At 38.4% G+C, this 23,011-nt stretch overlaps 1 protein-coding gene across 3 annotated transcripts in view; it reads left to right on the top strand.

Moving 5' to 3' along the window:
• Window positions 1-23,011, top strand: part of mcf2l2 (MCF.2 cell line derived transforming sequence-like 2) — a 71,241-nt gene that overhangs the window by 5,432 nt on the left and 42,798 nt on the right. Inside the window, exons 1-5 of one of the 3 annotated variants that reach the window (XM_046857117.1) lie at window positions 2,354-2,666; window positions 11,244-11,327; window positions 20,344-20,458; window positions 20,626-20,716; window positions 22,377-22,496. In XM_046857117.1, the coding sequence (XP_046713073.1) occupies window positions 2,465-2,666; window positions 11,244-11,327; window positions 20,344-20,458; window positions 20,626-20,716; window positions 22,377-22,496 (612 nt within the window). In that variant the 5' untranslated portion in view covers window positions 2,354-2,464. Of the gene's footprint in view, window positions 1-2,353; window positions 2,667-11,243; window positions 11,328-20,343; window positions 20,459-20,625; window positions 20,717-22,376; window positions 22,497-23,011 lie in introns of those variants that run through there. The other 2 variants (XM_046857118.1, XM_046857116.1) reach the window with 2 other exon arrangements.

Raw genomic sequence — 23,011 nt, 5'->3', positions numbered from 1 at the left:
TGGAAACCTGTCTTGGAGGACAGCTTGGTAACTCATTTACCGTGAGGATGTTGTGGAGAGAGGTTGCACCACTGCTCCTGGGAATGAGCAGGTCATGGAAAGGGGCCACCATGCCGCCGTCATATTAAGAAGGGTCATTAGAGGAGGCTTTGACATCAACCTCATGCTGCCTTGTGTTTAGATGGGTTTGTGAGACCATTGGCTGCAGTGTTATCTCCAACCCCAGTTCCAAAAAAGCTTGCAAATAAACCCATATTTTATTCAGAATAGAACATAAAAAAATGAAATGTTTAAAGTGAGGAAATGTACAATTTTAAGAAAGAAATAAGGTGATCCTGATTGCTGCAACATGTTCACCACTGTGTAGCATCACATCTTCTGTCTGTATACATCTGGGAACTGAGGAGACCAGTTGCTAAAGTTTTGGAAGAGGAATGTTGTCCCGTATGTGTCTGATACCAGATTCTTAGCTGCTCAACAGTTCTGGGTGTCTTTTGTTGTGTTTTTTGTTTTACGTTGCGCCAAATGTTTTTAAATGGTGAAAGGTCTAGACTGCGGGCAGGACAGTTCAGCACCTGGATTCTTCTACTACCAAGTCACGCCACTGTAACCGATGCAGGTGAATTATACATAAACAAAAGAAACACGCATGTGTCTTTCAAAAACCATAAAACACGATCTGTTTCCAAACTTTTGACAGACAGTGTACATCTGAATTGTATAATAAGAAACTAAAGGTTTTTTAATGTCGCTCTGGAAGTGTATGTGTAAGTGTAACAAAAAGTGGATATTAATAGTAAATTTATTAAAACAGGTTTACGATCTCATTAGATCCACCTAAGTGCCTGTGTTGGTCCCACTTTCTCACTGAGATTAATGTAAACTATAATTAATAGCCTTTATTTGTCACATACTGTATACATTATAGCACAGTGAAATTCTTCTCTTCACACATTTTAGCATTTTGTTCAGAAGCTGGGCTCAGAGATGAAGCTGGAGCACAGAGGGTTAAGAGCCTTGTTTAAAGGCCCGAGTGGCAGCTTGTCGATATGCGCGCTTGAACCCTTGACCTTCTGAATCCCAGCACCTTAACTACTGAGCTACCACTCCCCTATATTGGCCCCTCTAATGCTGTGGCCTCTCAGTGATGTGACAAACAGTGAAGGCTTTTCAGCTAAGAATGCATTTAGAAGCACGACTTTCTTGACAGACAGCAGGGTGAAAGAAAGCAGCACCGGCTTTTATGGTTTACAAGGTTTCCATTGCAGAGGAATGTTCATGTTGGCTTCATAGGGCAATGTGAACTGTTGAACCTGTATTCTTGCCTCACACAGAGGATGCTGTTGTGCTGTTTAATTCCACACAGCAATCATAAAAAAGCTTTCCATTTTTAAAGACACGAAAATGTTTGACAGACATGTCCGGCAGTTTTCTTTAAGTTTAGGAACATTGCTCTGTGCCGCTGTGTGCCTGGGGAAGGAAGAGAATTCCAAGTGGTGTAGATCCAAGTGTGTGTGTGTGTGTGTGTGTGTGTGTGTGTGTGTGTGTGTGTGTGTGTGTGTGTGTGTGTATATGCTATAGAGATAATGTGTGTAAAGAGAGAGCGGAAAGGAGCAGCCCTTGTTTGTGTGAAGCTCCCTCAGACAGTCTATAACCAGAAACGCCCCTTACTATGATGAATATCTCATAGGGTGGGAGAGGAAGGGGGACGCCCCCCCTAGTGCTTGTGGCATTGTTGAGGATATTTGTGAGAAGCAATGCTAGTTTGTTCCACGGCTTCAGAAAGGAGACACAGGACATCTCGGTGTCTCAGCAGAAGGACTGATAGCGAAACGAGGAGAGGGCGGTCGGCCCGGATCAAACTTCATGATGGGCTCCATAATGTGTAAGTCTGGGTCATTACACTTCTATCAGCTTTTATATTCCCTCTGTAGATGACATTCACTGTGTGGCCTGTGTGGAAATCAGAGTGAGAGACATGTCTGTGGATCTCGCCAGATTGCCCTGAGCTGTACTGTGGATACAGTCAGTATTTTTTTTCTGGTGATTGACGTCAAATCTGCTGGGATTTTTTTTATACTTTATTATAAGCTGTTGTATTGATTATTATTGCAATATTAACACATTTTTGTTGTTTTACATAACACTGTTACCTCACTAAGCAACTATTCTTCTACTGCAGACAGCATGAATCAGTGCAGCAGTAAGGACACTCAAGGACAGAGTGTGTGATGTGTGTGCTGGATGCTGGATTTTGGGGAGGGAGAGAGAGAGAGAGAGAGAGAATACTGTCAGGTAGAGCAGAGTGCAGTAAATGAAGCCTGTGCAGGAGGGAAAAAGCAGGAATAAAGAGATTAAGGGTGTGTGAGTGACCGCTCAGATCTGATCCGTGTGCTGTGGATTGACCTCCCTTACGCAGCCTGTCTCACACCAACACAGAGAGGAGGGCTAGTTTTTTTGCAGTATGGACTACCAGACCTTGCCAGCTACGTGCTCAGGATGCAGGAGTCACAAACGCTGGCCATCCTACTCAATAGTACGCATCTCAGCTGGGGAGATGGAGTCCTATCATCACTTTCTGACCATGTGCAAGGACACAGAGTCCGCCACCTGGAAAAGTATGCCATCCGCACCTTCCAAGAGTTTCTCCGATCCATGCGCTGGGGGTGGAGTATTTCCTTTTAAGTCTCTCCTATTATCCAGGTATCGCCGGGTATCGATGCTTACAGCGTGTGTTGACAGTTTGTGCTACACGGGGAGGATCAGGTGTTTAGGTGAAATAGAGATGGATAGTTATTTAGCTAATAAGTAGCTTTGACCTGGAACCAATAAATCAAAATAATTTTATGGTAAAGTGTGTAGTAAAACAACATTGTATATTTGTGTAATGCTCAGATTTTCCATTATTTTGTTGACGAATTTTCCAAAATAGACGGATTCAATTTCTTTCAGTTCATTCAAAAGCTTCACTGCCGAGCTTTTGCACAAGGAGAACCTCAAAATAAACAGAATAGAACATGTGACATGTGACATGTGTTGTTCTACAATAGACGAGTGATTATGAGTTTCCCATGTAGAAATGCACAGCATGTAACCCCAGTGTACAAGGAAAAGGGGTTGAGACAAGTGTAAGTTTATAAGCTTTTGCATGTTTATAAAAAAAAAAAAAATTGATTTCTAAGTGATTTTCAATGTCTGTGCATTTCATTTGCTATCTAATGCCATCACGATTCATGATTTATCACAAAAAAAAAAGCCCGACGTTAACCTCGAATCGCCAGACGCAGAAATGACAGCGCGTCGGATATTTCTGGCTTGTCCTTCAGTGAATAACTCATCCAGAAGTAATGCCACATCAAGGACATGGATTTCCATGTGAAATAACTTTCCTCACAGAACTAAATTACAAATCTGGTTTCTAACCACGTTTTGTACAATTCCGCAGGAGACACAGAAGAGTGTGTGTGCGCGCGAGGAATGTTACTGAGTTTTTGTGGTGTAAGTGTACAACGATTTTTTTTGTTTGTTTTGTGAGCGAGGGATGGTGTATTTCGGTTGCTCGACACATCCTTAAGATACATCTTGCAGTGCAAAAAGTGATCATCGAACTGGAATCATACACAACAAATCTTATCCGCTATAAAAAATGTATATTACACACACAAAATAAAAAGTACAGAGTCAGCAAACTTTCATTTTTGACTGCATTTTGACTGTTTGAATGCACAGAATTTGGTGCTTGTGTAGTTTTTTTTTTTGTACAGCAAATCTCACACCTGTTAAGGGTTTTTAGATCAGGACCTACAGCTGGTTTAAAACTATAGATGCACCAATACAGATTAACCCGAGTACAGTTTTTTTTTTTCTCTTATCAGTGGACCTCTGATCAGAAGCTTTAAATCCCAAGACCCATAACTGCTAATGCAGAATTTGATCCTTCAAATAGTTTGGTGTTGGTAGAGTATCTTTTACAGAGATGATAATTTGGATATTCAATTCAATTCAATTTCAATTCATTTTTATTTGTATAGCGCTTTTAACAATGAACATTGTCTCAAAGCAGCTTTACACAGATAATGTGGTGATTAAACATAAATATGTTCTTTTCTATGGATATATCCTTAGTAAGGATTTGAGTGAGTTTGACGAGGGCCAAATTGCGATTGCAGGACGACTGGGTCAGAGCCCATTTACAAATACTAAAGCTCTTGTGGTCCAAGGAAGATGCACATGTGGAGTAAAGGCCTGTGTGGTCTGATCAAACAGACAGGATCCTGTAGCTCAAATTGCTGAACAAGTTAATGCTGTTAATGCTCGATGGATCGGGACTGTTTGGGCAGCAATTGAGACCAACACAATATTAGTCAGGTGGTCATAATGCTTTGCCTGATTGGTGTCTGGTGTCTGGACTACACATGTTGTCAGTTCAGACATTTTGGGTCCGTCAGAAGAAACAGACCATTATAATCAACCCCACTTGTGTGAACTGGGTCATGCAAACTGTAAACAACACTGTGCATAAAGACCTATATGGTTGTTCTTTGATGGCTTGCTCGCTTGAACACAAAAATCTAATATTTGGTTTGTAGAACCATGTAACTTGTTTATGTCTTAAAAAAAAAAAAAAAAAAAAAAAAAAGACCTTCTGCGTAAATTTGCCTCTTGCTTTTTTTGATTTGCCCTTTGGATTTCATGCTTGTCCCAGAAGACTGGGTCCTCTGACCTTGGTGAGATTACTGTCATGCCACAAGGAAATCTTTTGATTGAAAAAACTTGGGTGATCAAAAGTGTTCTGAATAAGATTTACATCTGGATGTCACTTTATAAGATTAGACCTATGAACGCGTTTAAAACTTGTTTAAGAGCATTGATTTATTTATTTTTTAAACGTAGTTTACATGCACTTTTCAGACAGTACAAATCATTGTGCAGTGGCTCTATTGCTCCTTTGTGGGTGGCAGAGGACTTGAAAAGATACTTAGCCTGCTTTCGTATCGCTCGTACTTTCTCCTAGAAGCGTGAAAATGTTGAGTCACACTACGCTCATGATCACCCCGAACGCGATTAATATCACAAGGCCGGCGGTTTCTCAGCTTCGAGTTCTTCAAGAGTTTGTCCTTTGTATATCTAAACCTCTCCTTTTAACACATCAGCTCACATGCGAGCAAAAAAGCAAGTGCTGAAAGGGATTTGTTGTTTGCTAGTGACATTCTTATGAAAAAATCAGGGGGTGAGAATTTTATTTCAAAATAGTCTTGTTGAAATGTGATTCGGTCTCTGGGAAATCGAAAAGACATGCAGTTATGGTGTGTTATTCAGCAGAATAGTTTCAATCTCCGGTGGCCCACTGGCTGCAGTAACATCAGGTTCAGTGTATTACACAACAGCACGTGGTGTTTTGGTGACACGGGGTTATTTTGGAGTTGTACTGTTTTTGTTAGAACGTTGAATAGTTAGATTGTGGAACGCGAAGCCTAAGGTGGTAAAAACAAAACTTTCAGATGGCTCTTAGAAGGGAAGTGTTTTGAGACCTACAGGTTTTGGTTTATTTGGTGATCTTTGCGTATGGAGTCCTGCCAGCTGGTGCGGACAACAGACATGCCTACGGAAAATAAAATTGACGGTTAAAGGCTCTTCTAGGATTCTGGTTGTTCTCTTTATGATCCACGTGATACAATAGGCACCTGATTGAAGCTCTGTGAGTAGAAGCAGTCACACTGGTGGATTGATCCTGGATTCTGAGATCTTTTTGTCCTGGCTGAGTGTTATGTAAGAGCCCAAAACAAGCATGCATTAACCCATGTAAAGTCTGATATTGGGGTAAAGGCTGAAGAAAAACGAAACAACTGTTTGGGTCACTGGCTGGCTGGTGATTAATACAGCCAGGTAATGAGCAAGTCATCTGATCTGATGTAGAGCGTGCGGCTATGTCAACATGACAAGCGATTCAAAATGTCTTTGCGTCTCACTGTTACATAAACCCACTGTACGTAGGAAGGAAGGTGCCTCAGCTCCTTATACAATGTCTCACCCAAAGAGACATTGGGGGAAATACTTCCCCAAGGATGATAAACAGCCTCGTACTCTAAGGCGTCTGCTAGAGCTCATGCTGCAAAAAGGGTGGGGGGGGTGTTCTGTGTGCAGCATGTGATTTTGATTTGGAACACAGCCAAACTCAGGAGAACTTGTACTTTGTACTTTCCATCTTGTTGAGAGGGAAAGAAAAAAAAACCTTCCCTTCAAGCCACACGCCGCCCCCCATGGTCTTGCACACATGGTGAACTTACTGAAACCATGCCGTTGTTTTGAACCTCCCCCAATCCATCTCTTCCAGTGGGAGACAAGCTGGTGCACTGCCTGTTTTTCCCTCCTAAGCTGCTGATAGGTCATCTTTGGCAGTCTAGTAGCGCAGCCCCACGAGAGATTATGCCTTGTTCTGCTTTGTGAGTTGAGGCAGAACGAAAAAAAACGGCAGAGCTGGAAAAAGTGACCAGAGTCGCACAGACACTTCCCACAAATATGCATCTCCTGCCAGCACTCCGGCGCAGCTGCCGGCTCTCCTCGAAATCCTGAGAGAGTCTCCGAGACGGATGAAGATGGTCAAAACTTAACTGTTTGGGTAAACATTTTTTAGACAGTATTTGGTGTTCTTCTGGATCCGAGTCTTTTTGCCGTCTGGTCATCATGATCAAGCGCATTAAACCAGTCATAGGTAAGATTTAATGTCTTAAACTCCGGTATTTTAATCAGATTCCCACTAGTGGAGTATTTTGTTGACATCAAGGGCTGGTGGGGTTTCTCAGGAAAGCTCAGAGAGATTTGCAAGCAAATGGTTTGCAGTGAATGCTTTGCAGACAAAGTGTCTTGATTGTTCTGTTGTTGTTGTGAGTGGGAGGTTTTGCTGCTTGTGAAGACAGTGGTTCTGGTACTCTGGCCTGTAAATGTCCACTTTAAAGCGTGTCACACAACAAGGAAACTGATTGTACGCTACCGCATGTCGATTTGCTGCAATAGCAACTAAATTCACACAATAACTCACAATTGACATTCAGTAGCAGGGAGTTCGAGTAGTGATAGGAGGTGAGATTCCTGCTTCGACTTGGACTGTATCCAGAAGTAGCACTGACAGATGTTTGTGTGTGTGTGTTTGTGTGTCTGTGTGTGTGTGTGTGTGTGTGTGTGTGTGTGTGTGTGTGTAAAATTTCTCCATGTACCCACAGTTCACCTGCATGAGATGCCATAAGCTTAGCAGACTGAAGCAAAATCATTTCAAGCTCCTTCATCAGTATTCTGAGTATTGAGCCTCTGTTCGAAGCCAGATGTTTATAAAGTGCATGGTATAATGTGAAAAAAAATGCTGTGGAATTCTATTCTTTTTTTAGCTTCTACAATCTGACAGGTCAGAAGTAAATATTTAACAGCAGCTCTGCTGATAGATAGATTGTTCCTGTAAAAACATGATCGCCAGGGACTTGTAAAGTGGACAGTTTGCGTAATCCAATCTCAATAATGAATAAATAAAATACGTTGACTTGTTTATTAAAGGACAATACATAATTATTGATAGTGTGGAACGTTCTATAAGAAAGAAAATGTCAGTGCGTCACCATGGGTAATCCCCCTCCAGGCTGCTGGAACGTTAGAACTTCTCCGCACATGTTTTGATCTGCTTTTCTTGTGGTCCAGCTCACTTCCTGTGTTTGTGCACACCTGTACTGTGTTCCTCTGGAGGATTTTCCATATATATATATATATATATATATATATATATATATATATATATATATATATATATATATATATATATATATATGGAATGGCTAATGGCTGAGCATTAGGTTTTTATGTTACATTATTATAGTTAATTATTTTATGTGTAGTGTGTCTCTCTTAAATTTGACCCACATTGTCCTTGCATTGCCCTTTGGTTGTCAATAAATTAAAATACTGTATGTCTGCTTTGAATTTCCGCCTCCTGAGGAAATAGTCACACAGTACTTTGTAAAGTTCAGTGCGTTTTCCAGCACAGGAAAGTCCTCAGGACAGAGGATTTTGTGCTTCCCTGCTATAATCAGATAACCGGTTAAATGGAATAAATCGAATCAATTTTATAAATGAAAACCTGCTATTTTTGGAAATTCATGGTGTCATAAAAGAAAAGGAAACACCTGAGAGTGTCAGAGGTGAGAAGAACTGAAGTATAAATACTTTGTTACTGTGCTTAAGTAGATTTGTTTTGGTATCAGTACTTAACTTTTTAACTTTTTTATGCAAATATCTGTACTTTTTACTTCATACAATTTTCAAAACAGACTCGTTACTTTAGTTTTAATCTATTTGGTGACACGGTCACTATTTCTTTCTTCTCAACCTATTTCTTGTCATTTCTTTGTATCATTTCCTGGCAATCACACACCACAGACGTAGGCCACGTACACGTAGTGAAGGATGTGTTTACTTTTGTCACCTCTGCAGGATGTGTAATCTTGATAGAAATGTGTGAAAATATTTAGTGCCTGTCAAAAGTCTGGCAACATCATTTTTGAGAGACACGTGCATGGTCTTTTTGTTTTGTATGCAATAAACTATTTAATTGAACGCCGAGTTATTTTGACCAAACAAATATAGAAATGTACAGATGCTAAACTTTATATTCAATGAAAAAAAAAACTTCCTCAGAAGCTTTACACACTTTTGGTATCTGGCCGATTAGTTTCTCCAAATATTCAACTGAAATATATATATAATATACTGCTATGCCTCTCATAGAACTTGCCATAGGTGTTCTTCACTAATTGGTTATTTCTTTCTGACCTTGTAATCCAGTTCATCCCAGAGCAGTTCAAAAGGATTTAGGTAAATGAGCACACAGGGATTGGACATACGCTTCGGCGTCATTGTCCTGTTGTATGGCGATGTTGGTTCCATGCTGATGAAGTATGGAATGATAGACATGTTGAGTCAGTATTCCTTTCACTCGGAATAAGCCTCCAACCTTCCCTGGCTCCAAAATGACTTCAACCTCAAACTCCTCCTTGTTTGACTGTGGGTATGTGATATCATCATCTCTCCTGTTCCCCATATTACATACGTTCTTTTGTTAAAGCCAAAAATGTCACATTTGGACCCATCTTTCTAAATTCTTTCAGTCATACACCAATTCCTGTGTGTTTTTCCCGGTTCCCGGCTTTTTTTTTGCTATAAACAAAAGAAACATGTGCATGTGTCTCCAAAGAGACTAGGTGTTTCCAAACTTGTCAAACAGGCACTATATTACAAACAATCTGTGGAAAGCGAACTATTTTAACTTGGCTGAGAATTTTCTGCACATGATTTGAAAATTCCATGGCAGGTTTTCCCCTATGTTCTTAGAAAGTCTTTACATTTCCATTGTAGGCAAGTGTACAAATGTAGGCAGTTTATCAGTAAAGTGTCAATTGTGCCAGTTCGCAGCATTACCCGAACTCTATATTTGGAGATTTTTTTTTAAACCTGTGTAATGTTTAATTTATTCATTTCATTTTCTGTTAGCATGAATAGAACAGTACTATCTGTGTCTAATTGTTTTTGAGCATTAAACTGCTCGTCAGGATTTTCAGACTGACTACTTCCCCTTTTTTGGGATTCAACTCATTAAAATCACCTACAGAATTTTCACAGTTGCTTTGGGAGACTGAATTTTTGAGACTGACATTTCAGCTTTAATGTGATATTAAGATTTCTCTCATCGTACTATTCCAGCCCAACATTAGGATGAGCACAATTCATGATATATTTCTCAAAAACCTCTACTGAATACGTTAACAACTGTCCATTACAGTACATTTCCATTATAGCTGAATTCCAAGTGAACAGGTTTGTGTGTTGTTGTTGTTTGAGCATCTTCTTGACATGTCTTATCCACTACACAATCCTTGCACAGTTGTACTGTATATTACAATATAGATACCACATCTTGTTACCTACTGTACCTACTGTACATTAATCACTCTCACCCCTGTACATATGGACCCATAACCTCATTTAACATACTGCTATTTATTGTAAATTGGCCACTTACGCTTCTGGTTAGATGCTAACTGCATTTCATTGGCTCTGTACATGTACTTTGCATAATGACAGTAAAGTTGAATGTAATCAAATGGAATCTAGATTAGATATTCATGAAATGCAAATGAATAATCAGCATTTATTTGATTTTTTATTTTTTTTTAGTTTAGAAACAACATTCACATAATATTCACATAATACTACTTTCAGGCCTTGTGAGGAGGGAGGCATGTGTGTGTGTGTGTGTGTGTGTGTGTGTGTTTCTTGTCCCAGTGGGAAAAGCCAAACTATTCCAGCTTTCCTCTCAGTCCTTAACTGCCTATTGTGATTCGCTTGCATGTCAGTGGCAGTGAGATAACATCTATAATTTACATGCTCCTTGACGCACATTGTCTTTCCTTCGGAACATGCCTCTGGAGGATGCGCGTGTTTGTGTGTTTGCGAGAATGCACGTGGACTTGCGTCCATTTGTGCCAAAACGAAGCAAAAAAAAATGTTGTACTGCAGATGATAGGATCATGCATTGATTTGCATTGATCTAAACCATATGTTTTTTTATTAATTTTTTTTATAGATATATACACCCCAAAGCCCCAAAGCTCGATTGTATCTGCACAATGTGTGTAAATTACCATTCTTTAATTTCTCTTTAGGCTTTAGTTGTAGGTTATTAATATGTAGTAAAGATCGGTGGCTTTTAATGCAGCTATTTATGCGAAGACATAGAGGAATGCTTGTTCGACTATAGGCTCCATTGCCCTTTGGGTTGAACATTATCAATCTCTCACAGATTTAAGCTAAAAAGCCCCTCCAGCGTCCAAGAAACAACTGCATGAACAGATGGCTTGTTTGAAGGGGCATGTCCTTTGCACATGGAAACAAACCAGAAACTGTATTCATGGCTGAAGGTCACTGCTGCACGGGGAACTTCAGAAAGGGAACCCAATTTAGAAAGGAAGCGAACTTTGAGGGGACCTAGTTAGATCCGATGGCCTCATTTTTTCCTGTATCGTCTATGGCTGGTCCACCACAGACTGCCAGTTGTTTTCGTGTTGGATCAGGGAAACAGGAGTCAGCAGTTGCATGTTGTGGTTTTGAATGGATTCTGTAAGTGAGAATGATGGTCATGTCGTGGTAATATTTGTCAACTCTGGCATTCCTTTCTTTTCTCACTTTCCTTTTTTTTTACACAGATGAGATCATGCAACAGGAGATAAGGCCTTTGCTGGCTGTGGACATCATCGAACAGCTTCACAGGCAGTTTGCAATGCTGTCAGGTAAGAATTACTCACTCAACCTTTAGCGCTCTGAGCAATTGCTTTGCTGTCTAGTATTTCAGAAGGTTCCAACATGAAAGTAAGATTGCAGGAAGAATTCCAGAGCTTGTGAAGTCGATCACGTGGCAACAGCACAACAAATAACATCAATAGCTGATGTTAATGTTCATTTCTGATGTCGGAATGTGACCCGAGTGACTTAGACCTTGGCATGCATGTTTCCAAAAGACAGAATGGCTGGAGTATTTTAGAAACTGCAATTTTCACACACACACACGTGTTAAGGCAGAACGGTGAGGACGAAAAAAAAATTAAAAATCAAATGAGTTGTAGATCTGCAAAACAGAACTGGATAGAGGGCAGAAGAGAAGGACCAAAATGGTTTGAGTTGACAGAATGGTTACTGTAACTCCTATAATCACTATTTAAACCATGAGGCAAATGAGATACTACAGCATTTCCTTTCCTACCAGGCAAGAACAGGAAGAATCTATAGCTACAGAGCACATGCTCACTGAAACTGGGCAAAAAAAAATAATTGCCTAGTTTTTTTTTTTTTTCATTTTTCTTGTAGCTTAATATTCACAGATTTATTTGCTTATAGCAAAATGAGAAATCAGCTTACATACTGTACACTTGTTCAATTTCATCACATTTCTTACTTCGCTGTGTTTACACTAATAGTTAGATCCCCATTGCATCATTGGGGATTGGTTTAGCATAAAATATTTCTCGGGTCTTAAAATACCTGGACCAGTTTTGACTGGTTTGAATTGGCGCAATCAGTTTTTATCACTTCTATGCATGTTATATTTGATAAAGCGAAATAAACCTAAAAGATAACATCCATAATTCAAGACGTTTTGAAAGAATCATGCACGCCTTTCACTTTCATCTGGCATCATGTTTATAATATACTGCAAGTTCCTCCTTTTACAGTAGCAGTTTTTTGTTTCATTACCCTTTTTTTATAACCTTTTTGAAGCCCATATTTATAGACCATTAAAACAAATAGACAAAGTGCATGTTAAAACGTTACAGCTGGTCTTTTGCTGTTTTTGTTTATATGCAATAAACTAGGTCATTTAACGATATGAAGATTGACGTCGACCAAATAAAATATTACAATATAGTGGCGGGCAGTCAAAGCCTTCTCTGCTGGCCTAAACACTATTAGAAGCACTGACCTACATTTACAACCTGAATTCTAATATTTGTTTCATGAAATTTTATTAATTTATTCCCAGCAGTTTATTAGTGTTTCTCTTGGCTGCACTGCTTCCAGTATGTGTATGTGGATGTTAGATTATTTGTACAATCAGATTTCAGCCTCTATGTGCTGCCTTTTGAATCTAATCTGCCCAGGGCCTTCAAAGTCAGTACTGCTGGCCTTTTTACCATAGATAATATTATCAATGGGTTTGTTTCTTTAACCAATTAGATTTAAAATTCGCCTCACAGGACAACTAGCTGGCCTAGTATAGCATCAGCATTTTTCTGTCCTCTGATTGGTTAGTCAGAGGGAAACTGTTACAGCCAAATTCAACTGGCAAAACACGTGTAGCGCTCTGCATATATTAATACATCTGAGTTAGACTTTTTTTTGCCTTTGGAAGAAGAGAAATTAATTCGTTTTTCACACTCTCCACATTCAGCTGAATTATTTTGGTATGGACCTTTGATCTTGTGATCCAGTTCATCCCAGAGCAGTTCAATAGGATTTAGGTGTGGGTGAATGGGCAGGCCGTTCCACAATGGATAACACTTCAGCTGACTGTTTGTCTTGTTGTATGATGAAGTTGGTTCCAATTCGCTGCAGTCCACATGAACTGCATGAAGTATGGAATGTTAGCCATTGTGGTTTAGTATTTCACTCATACCTTTCACCCTGAATAAGTCTCCAACCCTTCTTGGTCCAAAACAACCCCAAACCATTAATCAATCCATCTTCATGTTTGACCGTAGGTGTGAGGCAGCCTGCTAACATCTTCTCTTCTGTTCTCTTTTTTACACATGTTCTTCTGTTCTTCTGTCAAAAATGTCCGCCATCAAACGTCTCATCTTTCCACAGAACTTTCTTTCCGTCATTCACTTTAAGATAAATTATATAACATTCCAAATGCCAAAAGTTGACTACAAGGTTTCTTGCGTCTCTAAGTTTAAAGTAGGTACTACATATGGGATATGTTTTTTTTTTCTTTTTGTGGATTAAGGACAAAAAGCATATTAACCATATTAAAAAAAATCTTTAATAATTTTTGTAACTACTTTAAAATTTCTGTATGTGTTTTACTAATTAAAAATGAAGCATTTCTCTATAACACTGCACTTGGAATTGTACTGACGACAGTAATAATATGTTTCTCCGTAGATATTTTATGTTAAAATATTGCATGCGTTTATGTATTTATTAACAAGTCATGATTGTTTATGAAGCAGTACGCAACCTGTCACATGAAGTTCGGGTTACAAGAGAGAGTAAAACATGAAGCATGTTATTAGAGCTATCTAAGGCATTATTTTGCAGGGTATTGACGACTGAGCGCTTTTTGACACTGTTCTGTCTGAGTAGATGAACATGAGGTTGAACAGCTGTCTGCTGAGTGCTGATCAATGTTAATGTGTTCTAATCACTTCCTCACCCCGGCCTGTAGGCTGAAAGCTCTGCTCCATTACATTCATATCACTATTCAATTACAAGCCTACCATTTCCGGATACTTGCTTCTGGATTGCACACTCCCTGCAGCGTCTCCATGCACCGATCGGCATTTTCCAGGCTTTCCCGATATGAGCTCACTATTGGAATATGCTTTTATTTTATACGCTGCTGCTGAATGACTCTGACAAAGAAACGAAAAGAATACAAAAAGTATATGAAATGTGTCTGAGGGTGCTGAAGAGAAATTTTTGATTATTAAGCTGCACTGATGAGCTGCTGGAGAAGCAAAGGCTTTGGGTAATGTGTCCTTTTGCGATGAACGAAGAAAAGTCATTAAACATTACAGGGGAATGGGTGCAGTGTGTATATGCAGCTGTTTTTAGACTTTTTCCACCACTGCAGTCTTGAAACTAGTCAGAATAATCTTTCTGTAACAGCGGCTCTGACACTAGTGATTGCTGTAATTCATGCCGTAATGCAGTGGTCCCCAACCCCCGGGGCTGGTCCGCGGGTCAATTGGTACCGGGCCGCACAGAAAGTAAACATAACTTACATTATTTCCGTTTCATTTATTATCTGTTTTATTCTGGAAAATTACCGGATTCTCTCTGCCACATCTGTCTATGACTCACTCTTGATGCATGTCATGATGCCTCGGTCACATGTCTTACCTCCATCGCTACCTTCTTAAAAAGGCTGCTCCAGCCGCTAACACATAACACATTACCGCTAAACTGAAACCCCCAAGCCAGAAAAATGAACCAAAAACAACACAGTGGATTCACTTGTATTATTATAGTTCGAAAATACCGGTTTTTACGCCCGTTGTATCATTTTATTTTGTTGTATTTAAAGGCCGGTCTGTGAAAATATTGTCTGACATTAAACCGGTCCGTGGCGCAAAAAAGGTTGGGGAGCGCTGCTTTAATGCACTCGGCTCAGTAACAGCTCCCTCAAAGAGACTTGGCAAGTGGTGAATACCCTAGTAATAAATTGAACCATGTTGTTTATTCATAAATTTAATATAAAAAAAACTAATCTTTACTGTTGACACACTGAACCTTTTGATAGACAGATAGATAGATAGATAGATAGATAGATAGATAGATAGATAGATAGATAGATAGATAGATAGATAGAGATAGATAGAGATCTATCTATCTCCACAAGTGCACTCCAAAATCTAGTGAAACATCTTCCCAGAGGAGTGAAGTTTATAATAACAGCATATGGGGACTAAATGTGAAATTTTGATGCGCAGAAAGCAAATAGGAATAAGGTGCGCACAAACTTTTGTCCATGAATTGTATGTTAAGCGCTTTTTGACTTTGTCTTTCTAAGTGCACTTAAACAAGTCCGTATAGCAAAAGTGTTACATCCATAGAAATATAGACAGAAGCCGAAGGGTAAAATATATATTTAACACGTTAGTAAAGCAAATCTAATCCTTAAAAATATTTAGACGTTGTCATATAGTGAAAGTAAAATGCAAGTGTATTTAGAAAAAATAAATGTTATTGTAACATGTGACACTGTTAACTAGTGACTAAATGATGTTTTCTCGATAAGAGGTGCTGTATGTAGACAGCAAGGAACTGATGCTCAAAGAGAGAAACAAAATGCTTTTTAGACACATGGTATTCCCTTTTCATAGTTTTGTCTGCATTTTGGCTGCTGTGTGGTGAGCATGTGACAAAGCTAGCATGACCCCTCGGAGATTAGCCATGCAGCTGATGCAAATGTGTTGAACTCGCCACCGCAGACTTGTTTTTCCAGACGGATTTGTTTTAATCCCGGTTGACCCATGCCGCACCACCTGGGTCTGGGAAATCTAATTTGACCCGTTTTGCCAGTAGCAGACCTGCTGTAGCCGATGACTGCTGATGGGAAGAATGCAGGGAAGTTCTGAAAATAAAATCAGAATCAAACTATCCTGGCTTTGACCTAGGTTTTAATGACTGGGAAAAGACAGATATTGTAAACTTTTGGAGACCTTAATCACCCTAATGACAAATCTAAACAGTAACATAAATCGTTTATCATATTGGCAACATTGAAAATAATCTTTAAAAAAATATATATTAAATGGGCAATAGGACTTTTAAGGAGAGGTTCTTACATAATGGTTGTGCTTTTCCTAAACAGAATTCCCTTAAGTTTTTCCAGGTGTGAGGGTTTCATGAAGCACATAATCTCTCAGCTTCGAAACTGCAACAGTTTTAAACATTGGAATTGAGGATTTTTATTCCACCTGGTTTCATCACTAAAATCGCTGATTTTAATTGAAAGACTTAATGATGTGCTTTGGTGACATGTCAATTTTGAGATGTGTATGAGACTGTATACACAAAAGTATTTGGACACCTGGCATTTCTGACACATGTGGTTTTTCCACAAACTGGAAAAATAAAATAAAAATAAAGTTCCTGTGCACAAAGGCAGCTCAGTAAAGATATGCTTTACATGGGTTGGGGAGGAAGATCTTTAGTGTCATGACCTCCTCACGACACCTACATCAGTACCTGACTTTACTCACACCATTGTGGCCGAACGAACACAAGTGCACTAAACTAGTGGCACATCTTTCCAGAAGAGTGGAGGTTAATATAAGAAGGGGACTAAATGTGGAAAAACATTTTGAAATGCACAAAGGAATTATATGGTCAGGCGTGTACAAACCTTTGTCCATACAGTGTATGATTGTGAACATATATTTTAAAACTATTTACTCGGTTGGGGTTTGTGATTAAATCTAAAATAAAAATGTTCCTGTTAATTTCCGTATATTTAATATGCTGTATAATATAGTGATAATATAAAGGCCCTCATTTATACTGTATAATGCAACGAATGTTGTGGTAGTGGTTTTGTTCAGATGTCAGCGCTGGCTTTGGGAAATGTACTGTGCATGTCACCCTGTGTGTCACCTTGAGAATCCTGACGAGATTTATTTGCTATAATAGGAAATGTGACGCTGGCAGATATAAGAGGTGTGGTCTCAGCTTTGGTGTATGAGATAAAGCACAGGGAATTTAATTGTAATGTTGGGTGTGGGTTTTGTGTGGGTGTCATATAATGTACAGCTTAATCACGTGACTCGGTGTGCGATTGCTTACCATTGAACCCTGGCTGATCTGAAAGCTGGTTCCCTTGCTAGAGACTTAATTTAGCACAGACTCACAAAGACTCTTTTTTGTTTCAACACAATGTGCTCATTTGTTGCAGTATTTACCGTGTATAGATAATCCATTATATTTTTGATTGAGCACGTCAGTTTATGGACAGTTGTTCAATTGTACATTTCATATTTCACTATGTACTGTGTATATTAATATTCAGGGCCTGGTTGCATCACTGAGTATATGCTTTGCTTCAAATATATTTCTGAGGTATAAAAATACCTGGATCAGGTTTGACTGACTTTCTCACTGTATATCACTTATTGAAGTTAAAATGTAACATTTAGAATTCATCAGGCTCCTAAATGCCTTTCACTCTACTTTTACTTTAGTTTTCGGGTTCCTTCTTTCCCAGTAGCAGTATCACCTATTTACTGTATGATCCAAGTGCTGCTTCTTGGGCTGGTGACATAATTTCACCCGAGACATCTATATTTGGTTGTTAATGATCTTTCTGCTGGAGTTGCAGACGCAGATGCTGGAGATGAGCAAACGTTCTGACCATTTCAGTAATATGGAGTCAGAAGCCACACTGGAGTACAATTCATGCACTTAATGAACAATATAAGGAAAAATATTCTCTATTGTAATGACACAAAAAAAAATCTATTTTGGGCTGAAATTGAATCTCTAAGTTTGGAAAATACTCAGCAACTGACTATCCTTACTGTGAAACATGGTGGTGGCGGCACCATGCTGTAGAAGTGCTTCTCACTGGCAAGGACAAAACCAAGTGTCAGAATCGAGGTAAGGATGAATAAATCAATACAGCTGAGATAAAGCAAGCCTCTGAATGTCCACCGGTGGTACAGTCAAAGCCCAGATGTGAAAGCTCTCAGACCAGAACCCTAAATGTCAGTTCACACTCGTCCCATTCAATGAGGATCTTACTCAGAAAGCTTGTTGAGGTTTACTCAGGAAAACCAGAAGCTGTAATTGATCACAATGTACTGAATGAGGATTCTGACTACTAGAGACAGATAAAATATATATATATAAATAAATAGATTGATTTATTTACGCTTGTTGCAAAACCTGTTTTGCTTTGTCTGTATGATTTATAGTGTGTAACCTGATAGCAAAAAGGTCTGTTTAAACTAGTCAATATTATATCTATGTTGCATTTAAGTGGCACAAGCTGAAGGAGTCTGTGATCTTTTTGACAAATCTCTGTACAAAATTGTGTGACTTTACCAAATAATTTTTTCGCTGGCATGTGAAACAAAAAAAATCTCATGCTGTCTGGCTGTCTGTTTTTGTTGTTGTTGTTGTTTTTTTCAAATTACAGACAGTTTATTTAATTCAATTTTTTGACAGACACCTCTGGTGACTCACTTATGAGGGCAAAGAAAAATTTAAGGGTGAACAGATGACACTGTAGGCAACTCTTTCATGTCTTCATATGAACTACTGTCCTACTACTGTCTTTTTTCCCCAACATAGGAAATATTATGAAGCTCAGAGGCGCCCCTTAGTGGTTGAGATAAAAAACAGACCAACTCAGCCTCACTGAATGCACCTTATCTCTATCACCTACAGTAATATGGAACTAATAACAACATTCTAGCACAATTACATACAGCATGTACTTAATTTATAAAGTTTTTAAGAAGAAAAAAACAAGAAGAAGACAGAGGTGGGAAGTATTGAAGTACAAATACTTAGTTACTGTACTTAAGTAGATTTTTCTGGTATCAGTACTTTACTTCACTATTAATTGTTCAAAACAGCTTTTTACTTTTACTTATTACATTGTTTACACAAATATCTGTACTTTCTACTTCTTACATTTTCACACCAGATCAGTTACTTTAGTTTGAATCTATTTGGTGACATTATTGGGGGTTTTTTCTTCTCCTTTTGCGGCTTTTTCAATCTACCACTGGTGTATTATTTCTTGGCTCTCACACCACAGATGTAGACTAGTTTACAGAGGTCACAATGAGCAGTAAAAAAGGCAAAAAGACGTCTGGTGGTAACGTGGAAGATACAGAAGGAGTCATGTGGTGTAAGTGATGTAAACATGACTGAGAACAGATCATCATCATCTTTTCTCTGCTTGTGTTTTATATGGTGGCTGTTCAGCCTAAATACATTTATTAAATAACAAAATTTGAATTTTTTTTTTATTAATATATTACCAGCGTGACACTAAAACAGGTGGTCATAATGTTTACTTTTTTACTGAAGAACAAGTCAGAGCCCAAACTTGTTTACTTTAACTTGAGTGAAAAAAATAGTCAGTACTTCAACTTTTACCAGTTTACAATTTTAAAACATGAGTATCTGCATTTCTATTTAAGTGAAGGATGTGTGTACTTTTGCCACCTTTGGTATATGTTCATAAACACTTTTGTAAAGGAATGTTGTGATCTTACACACACACACACAAACTGGTTTACCTGTTATATGGGGACCACCTTTTTTTAGTCACTTGCGGGGACTACCCTTTCCAAAGTTTTTAGAATAAGGAATACTAAATATAGCTTTGTGTGTGTGTATATATATATATATATATATATATATATATATATATATATATATATATATATATATATATTGGCATACAAAGCTATATTTAGTATATATATATATATATATATATATATATATATATATAAAAGTGTTTATGATCATATACATATATATAGGAAATGATCATAAACACTTTTGTAAGGTTTTGTGAGGCTTGATCTCTTGATATCTCTTTCACACCCACAAACCCAAACACTCACTCACATTCACACTCACTCACACACACACACACACACACACACACACACACACACACACACATGCACTCTCGCATATATACACACGCGCACACACACATACCCACACACGCACATATATACACACGCACACATTACGTGCTTGTTTGCAATTACCACACTTGTTCTTGACACATTCCTAAGGCAGTAGATCAAGATCATGAGTGGCCGCTATTCAGAGAAGATGTGATGGGATTTATTTGTCATAAGTTGTCTAGTTTGTTACCACTACACTCTGACACAATGTGATACCGTTTCACGGGTTACCTAAGATTTGGGATCTTGTTGTTTGTCATGTTGCATAAAGGAAAAAGTTGCATAAAAGAGAAAGTTCTTGTTCTAACACAAACATGTCTGTTGAAATGATGAAAGTTCGATATGACATAAGACATTTCATTCTGTGCAGGTGGACGAGGGAAGGATGGCGCCCCGATCATTACTTTCCCAGAATTTTCTGGCTTCAATGATCTGTCTGATGAAGACTTCATTAATGTAGTCACATATCTCACCAGTATTCCCAGGTGGCCACACCCATTTTTACTTGTTTCTTTTTTCCCTTTTTTTTTCCCCCCCAAAAAATCTTTTTTGAAAATGACATGGTAACATTTCCACTTTCCATTCCAATGTACTTTCAAAACACTGTCAAATTTTCAACATGTTCAACTTTGCTATTTCTCTCATCTTTTAGTCTGGATGCTGCTAGCATCGGCTTTATCATTATCATAGACCGTCGGCGGGACAAATGGACTTCGGTGAAGGCCTCGCTGGCACGAATAGCGGTGTGTAAAACCTCCATCAAGTCTGTACATTTTAAACGTTATTAGATCGACTTGATTTTTCAAGTGAAAGAAATAAATTTAGCAAGCATATTCATTGTATAATGCAGGAAGAGTGAAACTGAAACTCCTCTGTGCTGTTAGAAATACGTTCCATTTTGACTGTATTCATTAGAGACATGTAGGATACTTCACTAATACAGTTAATCATTAGGTATTCATTTTCAAGTGGCGTAAAATATTTCTTTGGGCCAAATGTGCAAAATGGATAAATCCATGCATTTGTCAGGATTTGTTAGCATTTGTCTGTGGCCAAAATAATAATAAAAAATACTTACAAAATAGGTATAAGCTACCAGCTTGCTGCATAAAATCAGTTTTGCATGTGACATTTTTAAAATTTTTTTTTTTTTTCTGGTTTAGTCGCACCATAAGCCACTTCCTACCTACTTTATTGTCTGTCACTGCACCTGATTCTCAATTTTTTTGTGTGTGTGTTTTTGGTGTCTGCGGTCTATAAAAAATAATAAAATAAAAAACTGACGAAAGGAAAGATCATACACTGACTGAAGAAGAACCTTGCAGAAGAACAACCATCTCTGCAGCACTCCAGCAATCAGACCTGTATGTTAGAGTGGCCAGACAGAAGCCACTCTTAAAGGCACATGAGAGCCTGCCTGGAGTTTCCAAAAGGCACCTGAAGGACTCTTAGACCATGAGAAACAAAATTCTCTGGTCTGAGGAAACAAAAATTGAATTCTTTGCCCTGAATGCCAAGCATCGTGTCTGGAGGAAACCAGGCACTGCTCATCACCGGGCCAATACCATCCCAATTTGGTGTCTGCAGTCTTTCAAAAAAATTTTAATTTATTCAAGCAAAAGGAAATATTATACACGGACTGCCACATGAAGTTTTTCATCTGAACAGTGAAAAGTGGGAAACTACTTTAAAAAATTTGTACGCCAAATTAAAAGAAAACAGTTTATTCAGCAAATTCGTCAGACTCATTCTAACTGACTTCAGTTACCTCACAACACAATTAACAAAGAAAAAAAAGACAAGACACGACCTTCATGTTTTTAGTAGTAGCTGTGAGCACACTTGATAAAAGTGGAGAACCAATACAACTTCAGGTTGATTTTATTTTTTTTTTATTTGCTTCAGTCAAGTTTTTAGGTTAATCATTCATCTGAGTTTTTGTAGGTTAGTAAACCATATGGACTTCCTCACTCAGTGTAAACACTTGTGTCATGGCGCTGGTGGTTAGGGCCCACCCTGTTACTGATTATATCTTAAACATGTAGTTTTGCCAACATCTGACACCAATTTAGGTAAGATAAACCATCATTAATCGTGCGAAAATATTTGCTGTTACAGTAGGAGACAAAACAGACTGTAAGGCAGACTGTAAGGAAAAAATATCAAAAATAAAGAACTATTTGAATGTAGAAATCTATAGCACGTATATACAAAGAATTTAGGCATATTATATGCGGATGAGAAACCATAAAGTGAAATATGCTCTTTTGTTGTATAAGTTTATTTACTTTGTATTGCGACTAATGATTTTGTTGTTACACAGAGTTACGCAGTTACACAGGGAGAACTCGCGTTTTGGGGAGCTTTTATTTGAGCTTTTATTTGTTCTTTCATTGCCAACAGGGGGCATTTCCAGGCAACCTGCAGCTAGTTCTGGTCCTGAGACCCTCACGATTTCTCCAGAGGACCATCGCTGACATCGGCATCCGGTTACACCGCGATGACTTTAAAATGAAGGTACCGGTAAGCATGCTTCATCACTGTTCTCCTAGAATAGTAAGCACCTCAGAGTCAACGCATGCTATAGTATAAGGAAAGGAAAGTGGACACATGGCTCAATCTAGATGGACCCTGATCTGCTTGAGACACTTGGGTTTCGCATGCTGTCACATGTTACATATGGCTGCATGCAGAAGTGAAAATTAGAAATTGGTTTGCAAGTGTTACAAGCCTTCACCACTCCGTGTGAAGTAGCAATCTTTACACCCTTATGAATTTGCATGTTTTTAACATACAGAGCATCCGGAAAGTATTCACAGTGCTTCCCCTTTTTCCCCAATTTATTTGAATACATTTGCAAAAATTTAAAACAAATTCATTTCACTATGTCTTTATGGGGTACAATTCTGAAGAAAATAATTAAATGAATCCATTTTGGAATGAATCTGTGACGTAACGAAAGGTGGAAAAAGCGAAGCGCTGCGAATACTTTCAGTACGCATAATAATCCAGAGGAAACAAGAAATATTTTAATAATA

Source organism: Silurus meridionalis, chromosome 9, assembly GCF_014805685.1.
Source record: "Silurus meridionalis isolate SWU-2019-XX chromosome 9, ASM1480568v1, whole genome shotgun sequence".
Classification (NCBI taxonomy): Eukaryota; Metazoa; Chordata; class Actinopteri; order Siluriformes; family Siluridae; genus Silurus; species Silurus meridionalis.
The sequence above is the reverse complement of the archived record's forward strand: the minus strand, read 5'-3'. Positions and strand labels throughout refer to the sequence as shown.